The sequence below is a fragment of the Lissotriton helveticus genome, chromosome 9 (assembly GCF_964261635.1).
Source record: "Lissotriton helveticus chromosome 9, aLisHel1.1, whole genome shotgun sequence".
Classification (NCBI taxonomy): domain Eukaryota; kingdom Metazoa; phylum Chordata; class Amphibia; order Caudata; family Salamandridae; genus Lissotriton; species Lissotriton helveticus.
In genome coordinates this window covers 633,728,388-633,736,002 of record NC_136070.1, presented here as the reverse complement: position 1 = coordinate 633,736,002, position 7,615 = coordinate 633,728,388, and the positions used below count along the sequence as shown (strand labels likewise).

The following is a 7,615-nucleotide window of genomic DNA, read 5'->3' as shown; positions in this document are numbered from 1 at the left end:
ATGAGAACTGTTTTTTGGCTGACGAGGTACTACATGACTGAGACCGCAACGCGGTCCCCTCACCCCTCAGTCTGGGCAGACGAGGCTTTGATTACTTGTGGCCTCGAGTTACGTTGCGGGGGTCGGTTTCCGTCTTTTGATAATGCAATTGACCTGCATTGTCCAGCCCATTGTTGTATACATCCTAAACATATTTCTCCATGGCTTTGCATCAACATGTACAGTGGCGGTCAGTATACTGCGCCCTCTGCTGCCTATGCGTGCTCTGCCGGCGGGGCTGCTCCACTTGCGAGTCTGAGAGTGGTGGCTATGGGGAGCGACTTCTACCTGCGATACTACGTGGGCCATAAGGGAAAGTTCGGTCACGAGTTCCTTGAGTTTGAGTTTCGGCCAGATGGTAAATTAAGATATGCCAACAACAGCAATTACAACAAGCATTTACAATGCAATGGTCTCGCCATTATTAAAGATAGAGCTATTGGCATTGCTCATGACATTTTTTTTAACATAACTTAATGTATTCCTGCTCCTGGGAAGATGAGCAGCATAAAAATTAACATAACCAGCACTGCCAAAGATGTGCATCTGTGTGATAATATTTGAAATTTGACAAAAACATTAGAACAATTATCCATTGTGACATGGCTCAAGATGGGAGAGTGTGAGGAGAGTGAAGATGACAGAACTGGTGCTAACCACTCTGACAAGGTCTTGAAAAGCAGCCGACGTGACATGTTTCCTATCATGCTGCCGAAAACGTCAACTTTGTGAAGGACAGTGAGAAATGTTTTGCCGAAAATTTGAAAGGTGGAATCAAGAGATGCTCCTCATGTCAAATGTAATATAGTCCGCATCTGTTTGAGAAAAGGGGCCCTTGCAGTGGTGATGGCGTCTGGTTGGCAGGCCCTTCCAGACATCCGTGTGAGCTCCGGAAGTGGCCGCACTCAACCTGTGGCTAAGCACAGGTTCGCGGCTGCGCTGACTATAAAAGGCTGATTGCTCGTGCGGCCGCACAGTATGTGTCAAATAATTTTCCTGAGCTACTTTCTATGTATATGTCTTTTGGAGAGCCGTGAGTGGGGATGCTGCTGAAAGAGAGCTGGTGAGGATGACGTGAAATGCATTCCTTATAAATAGTGTGCCACATTTAGTCTGTTTTTACTTTTTATGAATGTACGTCGGTTCAATGGCAATGAAGGTTTTCTGTTTTTTATTTTTTTATTTAAAGGGAGCTTTTAAGTATGTCTAATATACATGGTAATGCCTCATAAATACTGACTGCTAATTATAAAACGACATGATACGTTATCCGCTAAGAAAATTCAACGATTTTGTGTTTAAAAAAAAACGAGGCAAAGCGTGAATGGGCTAGACATGTCAGCTGAAGTGGGGTTTTCCATCGAGTGCACTTAACTCCCAGAAAAATGATGTACATTTCCTATCTTGAAGTTAATAGGAAAACCCGGACTCCTTTAAGCATAACGGCCAACATAGAATATTAAAAGAGATACAGTCATGATCAAACCGGCCCTTCTTTGCAGATTCCTATGTTGTGATGACTGTATCAAGCCCGGGCTGTACATCAGTTGTCAGTACAAGCAGAGGTACCAAGTGTTAGTATTTCAGACGTACCCTAGCCACACCAATAAAGTCACTTTGTGAAATACCTGTAAGCGGGTGGCATGAGCAATACATTCCAGCTTCCTTCCCTGACTACGTCGCTGTACAGAATTTCAACTTTATTTTGAGGCCTTTCCAGTCGTGAAATAAAGGAAAATAAAACTCACCAATTAACCCCCGCCAGCAGGTTCATTAGACGGTTTGCAACCCTTTGCTAAGCCCTTTGTATGGATAAGATGTCTCGTATTGAGGGTTTTCCTTGCTAAGATTCAGCGGTGAAGCGGGCCACTTAGAAGGAACATTTGTTTAGCTCCAGACAGACGAATTGCATTACCCAAAAGTAGACTGTATAGCTAGGGCGTGCATAGGTAACAGACAAATCCGTATTATTTGCATTACAATAATAGCGAGTGAACTTGCTCGCAGTCTGGAGCGCCGATGACTTTAGTGAATGGATTAGTCGGGATGCCTCGTGGATTACAGTGTGGTGTAAATATTCGGAGACGAGCGACATTGTGCAACCAAGCGGGGATAAAGAAAAGAGGAAATACACCCTGGCACTTTGTATCACCTTACACTTCGGTTTGTGTTCCACAATGCAATGTTCAGCCGACCGAAAAACGCAGCACATAAAAAAAAAACAAGGGCGCGTGGGTGGGGAAGGCACGGACAATGGGAGGGAGAATGAGGGGGTATTTTGAAGGTACAGAGTTGAAGCACCATGAACGATGCGCAGCCTCACCGGAAGTCAGGCAAAGTCGCCTCTGACGGGGGCGGGGCCGCGTCCGGACCGGAAGAGGAGGCAGGCGGAGTGAAAGCCTCTCGCGGCCCGGGGCTCCTGTGAGCGGTGGAGAGCCCCGGGGCCACCAGAAGGAGGTTGCGCAAGTGTTGCACATGCCCGGTGCCAGCCACGTGCGGAGAGCGGAGTCCCCCAAAATTGGCCCGGTAAGTTGAAAAGGGCTGGGGGGGTCTCGGTGCACTCGTGTGTGTGTGCTTGTGTGTGTATGCATGTGTGCGATGGCGGGGGGGGGCTGGGTGCACTCGTGTGTGTGTGCGCGCGTGTGTGTATGTGTGCGGGGGGGTGTGTCTCTGTATGTATGTGTGTGCGTGCATGGGCGCTCGTGTGTGTGTCTGTGTGTATGCGCATGCGTGTGTGGTGTTTCGTGCTTCTCAGGAGACAGCGGCTGGCCAAAGCGCGCGCGCGCTCACGTGCGCGTGACAGTTTCAAATCGCCTCCAAGGCGATGCGCGCGGCCAGGATTGTCTCCTGGGAAGCAGACACGGCGACAAAAGGTTCTCGGCGAGAACGCGCTTCGGCGCGCTTAGCCGAGACCTAAAAATTATGTCATGATCAGAAAAGAGGCCTTTGTACATCAAAGTGTTATGGGAGAACTAAAGCGAATTATTGATGACAGTGAAATTACAAAGGAAGATGGTGCCCTGTGGCCACCACCTGACAGAGTAGGACGGCAGGAGCTCGAAATTGTGATTGGAGATGAACACATTTCTTTCACCACCTCAAACATTGGCTCCCTTATTGATGTAAATCAATCAAAGGATCCAGAAGGCTTGCGAGTATTTTACTACCTGGTGCAGGACCTCAAATGTCTAGTCTTCAGTTTAATTGGCTTACCCTTCAAGATCAAACCAATCTAAATATTATGTAAATGCTATAATTTTATGTTGTTGTAGGGTGGGCTGGGATTTACTTTTATTTTTTCTGTTTGCCGGTCTAAAGACTTTTATGTATGTTTTCGAATTTTTTATACAAACCCCAAATTAATCCTTTAATAAAATACTGGTGAAACCGAGAAAAAAAAACATGTACAGTGGCCAGATGATTATTTTGTAGTGTGAGCTTTCTCGGTATAACCATACCACGCTATGGTTGTCAGTGTAGCAATTTTATACATAACTTTATTTATGAGTATTTTGAAGTACTCGCTCTATGCACTGACACACACATAGTGGCCATACACTTGTCTTATCTTGCAGTACTAACGTTGCCCCTGTGTACAATTGACTGGCTGGGGTTAGGTCTTCAACCTGGACCCCTAGAGCTTCAGTTTCATCGGATTTTCATTAAAAGGAACACATATATCATATTTTCGCCCTCTTGTGGTTACTTTGTTCCCCGCTGATTTTAGCTCTTGTTTTAATTGCTTGGTGTAACTTTCTTTATTTGAATCATGCCACTTTGCGGTTTGGCTTCTTTTGGGCTTGAAAGTGAAATGTACAATCTCCTTATGGGTAAGATTACCTTCATCCCTGCTCCCATATGAGCATCCTAATTGGTGATGGGTACTCGTTGCACTATTTGACAGGACCATGCACATTTCACCTCAGGAATATGTGTTATATATTGCTAACATGTTGTCCAAATGCTTCTTTTAATCCACTTGTTTTTCACCCTTCAGAACGACGGTGTACTTGTAAATTCTGGCTTACCTGTATGAGGACGGTATTGTTTATACATTATTCACAGAGTGACAGGATTCCTGTCCTCCTGACGAATGCCTTAGAACCCTTAATTGGGTCTTCCCTGGGCAGAAACATGTTAACTGTGTATAAGGGTATTTTTTCCAAACCCCTGTCCCCCCTGTTTTTAATCCTATCCACCCGGGGCACCAGAATAAAGCTGTTACCTAGCCGACCAGGAGATAGTTTTAACCATATCACATTTTCTTTTTGCTTGCACTGTGCCCCTCACTCCGAACCTAACCTACTGCTCATCTGATCTAAAACACCTCTGCTCCACTCCATTGGAGGGTTGTAGCCCACACCAGTACCCTGCAGCCCTGGTGTGAGGAGGTAACCCAATGATGAAGCACTTTGGGTGAGTGAGGGTTTTTGTCCTAAGAAAAGCATATTCCTACAGACTTGTTCCTCCCTTCCTATTTAGAGACCAGATATACTTTGCGTGTATTCTATTTGTCCAGGGAGCGGAACATTTCTGGTTGGGTTTCCTTTCTTTCCCCAATCAGTCTCCTTGTCTGTATTTTTTTATTTTTATATATCTTTATTGATCTTTTGTACAGACAAACACCATAACTAGCCACATGTGCCATATCCATGTGCATACAAGGCCAAATGTTCACACTCCAAATATAGTCGGCCGCAGCCCAAGTACGGGAAACGGCCTCTACAACGAAGCCGTTTCCACGAAATCCTTTACCACGCATGCTTTACAACGCATGCGTGGTTACAACGAGAGGCTTTACCACGCATACCTTTACTACGAAATACGTAGTAAAGGCATGTGTGGTAAATGAAAAGAAAAAAAAAGAGGGGTTTGGGGGGTCTCCCCCATAAAAAAAAAAGAAAGCGGTGGGATAAAAAGGGGGGATGGGGGGGGGGTCTCCCCCCCAAAAAAACAAAACTAACCTGAAGAGCCGAAGCTGAGGCCACGAAGCTGAAGCAATCAACGTCGTTAGAGAGGAAACGGAAAGTAACTTCCGCTTCCTCTCAACGACGTACGACCGACGTAACCAAAGAAGGAGAGAAGGCGAGTTAAAAGGTAAGGGGCATTTTAGTAAAATAAATATATATATATTAAGGGTTAAGGGCAGGGGTAAATATAAGGAGTGGAGGCAGGGGGCATTTAAGGGGAGAGTTATAACCTTTATCAAGAGTAGGCCCTCACCATGCATACATTTACAACGAAAAACGTTGTAAATGTGTGCGTGGTAAAGGAATATTCGAGGTAAAGGTTATGCGTGGAAAACGAATTCCGTTGTAACGCATGCGTGGTAAAGGCATGCGTTGCAACGGAATTCGTTGTAACGTCATACATTCCCCAAGTACAGCAGCATCAAGCTTCATCCGAGTTCGGACATCTCCCCCCCTGTATCTTATATCTGATGCCTTGATCACAAACAATCTCGCAGATACCTGCTATGGCCCATGCCCCCAGGCTTCTGTACTACGGATCAGCCACAGTCTCCTTCTCTGTAGTAAGCTAATTGAAACCCCCATATGGCCATGTGCAAGGCATCTAGATCCCTAAGACCTACTTCACTCCCATTTTGGGAGCCTGGCTCACATCATGTGGCTTCAGCTCAAGGTTCACTGCATATTGCTGTGTAGTGACCAACAGATTCACAGCTGAACCTAAAGAAGTGTCTCGGTACAGAGCAAGCAGCACTTCCATGAGGCGATTCTTCTTCAGTGAGAGCATTTCATAGTTTTGTTTTCTCAAAGCTCTGGTATCGGAATTGTGGCAACAAAGATCAGTGTGCATACAAGCACCTCCAGAATCAATTTCTTGTTCTAAACAAGCATTGGCATATCCATAAGGTCTCGCCTTTGGGACCTTATAAGTGCTTATCCATGCAACAGTTGATGTTGTTGCACCAAGGATATTGTGCTGGATAACTAAACACGTATAAGGTCCCAAAGGCGAGACCTATTGGCTATGACAATGCTTGTTTAGAAGTAGCACTGGTGATTTTTCTGCGAAGGCTTTAGAAAGCTTATTACTTCCTCATCTATATCCTCCTCATCCCAGTCCTAACTCTTTATGTGTTTCCGCGTCCGACAGATACTTCCATGCTATGGATCGTAGATCCCTTCAGCTTAAGCTGTATTTTATCTCTAGAAAAGAAGTAATGAACTATCCCCCACCCACCCATCCTCCTGTAATTTTCTCTGCTCTCACAGCGCATACGTAATCCACTCAGTGTATTTGAATTTCATGACATTTCTGTGTTTTTAGCTTCATGATGTTTATGATGTTTGTTCCTGGGCACAAAGGGCTCAATGCACTGCAAGTGGGCTGCTCCCCGCCTATGTGCTGGGCCAGGAATGGGGGAGCTCAGGTTTTAAATGTGCCTGCCGGCCGGTCTTTGAGGAGCCCTGAATGCAGCGCCTCAAGCCAGGACCGGTGACGGATGTACGCGCGGTCCCGGGAGGTTGCACTCTCTCTTGCTGGGTAGCGGGGTCTCGAAGGAGCAAGACTTCATTGCCAGGCAATGGTATAAATACAGGAACAATGCTGTTTTTTTTGCATTCAAAAAATACTGTCCATGATACAGAGGAGAAAGCACACAACCAAAGAGCATCATGTGGAGCCGCCTCCTGATGAAGAAGTGTAGCTCCAGATTTCTTGGTCTGAGTTACAACCCTGATTAAGGATTCGGTGGGTTCAACTATGGGGGAATCATCTTCTGCATATCGGCCAAAGTAGGATATGGCTGTTGAGGACTTTGACTCAGAACCCAAGGGAAAATGTGTTCAGAGTTCCCAATTGATGGATCTCTTGTCCCACATTAGAGATGTCCTGTGATTTAGTGGACAACCCCAGATGGAGGAGGGGTTTCATTCACAGTCTAGGGCTGTTGATTGTAATGACTTGCCATTTCATGAAGTGATTAAGTCTATCCTTTCCAAGAAGTGAAAGGATCCTGCTAAACAATCAATTCCCACTTTTTCCTCAAATAAGAGATATATGTTGCAGGACTTTGAGGAACTGTTCCCTTACACTCCAAAGGGTAGCACTATTTTGGCCACAATGGCTTCCATTTCAAGTCAGGCTGCTAAAGATTCGACATTGTCTGATGTAATGGATAAGAACCTAGAAGCTTCTTTTAAAAGGTTCTACTCTGCAGCTAATTTTTAGGTCAAGCATCAGCACCCATGCGCTGTCTGCAAGACCGGTTGTAGTCAGTATATGGTGTGTAATCCCGCCTGCTGCTTACCATAGGCTGACTCCTCCTTTAGCCTTATTTACTGACTCCTTATTGGTTGGTGCTCCCGATACATCACTTCCATTGTATCGCAAAGTGCAGCGACCAACTGCAGTTTTGTTACGCTTTAAGTTCCTTCTGTTTAGGGAACTACTTTTTTAGGTTGTATTGTGCCACCATGATGCCTAGGTTCATGGGTTTGGTTTTCTGTTGGGTTATCACCATTCCGCCCACTTCACTGCCGCCATGCACCTAACTTAAATATGCACGGGCGCCGCACTTTATATTTTAGCACAGCACCTGCTTTAATTG

The 7,615-nt window shown here is 45.5% G+C and overlaps 1 protein-coding gene across 2 annotated transcripts; it reads left to right on the top strand.

The window, feature by feature from the left end:
- Positions 1 to 259: 259 nt before the first annotated feature.
- On the top strand, positions 260 to 3,312 carry LOC144782886 (protein mago nashi homolog 2-like). Of its 2 annotated transcripts, XM_078662139.1 has the most exons (2): positions 260 to 434; positions 2,951 to 3,312. In XM_078662139.1, the coding sequence occupies exons 1-2, from the start codon at positions 310 to 312 to the stop codon at positions 3,273 to 3,275; spliced, it is 450 nt and encodes a 149-aa protein (XP_078518265.1). In that variant the 5' UTR covers positions 260 to 309; the 3' UTR covers positions 3,276 to 3,312. The 2 variants fall into 2 exon arrangements, with proteins under 2 accessions (XP_078518265.1, XP_078518264.1); XM_078662138.1 differs by lacking the exon at positions 260 to 434 and having other exon boundaries at positions 2,967 to 3,312.
- The last annotated feature ends 4,303 nt before the right edge of the window (positions 3,313 to 7,615 follow it).

What these genes read in the sequence shown, in the direction of transcription:
- LOC144782886 (XM_078662139.1), top strand. Translation starts at nt 310, where the DNA reads ATGGGGAGCGACTTCTACCTGCGATACTACGTGGGCCATAAGGGAAAG. An exon ending in AACAACAGCAATTACAACAA is followed by an intron (nt 435 to 2,950) that starts GCATTTACAATG and finishes CGCTTAGCCGAG; the next exon opens with ACCTAAAAATTATGTCATGA.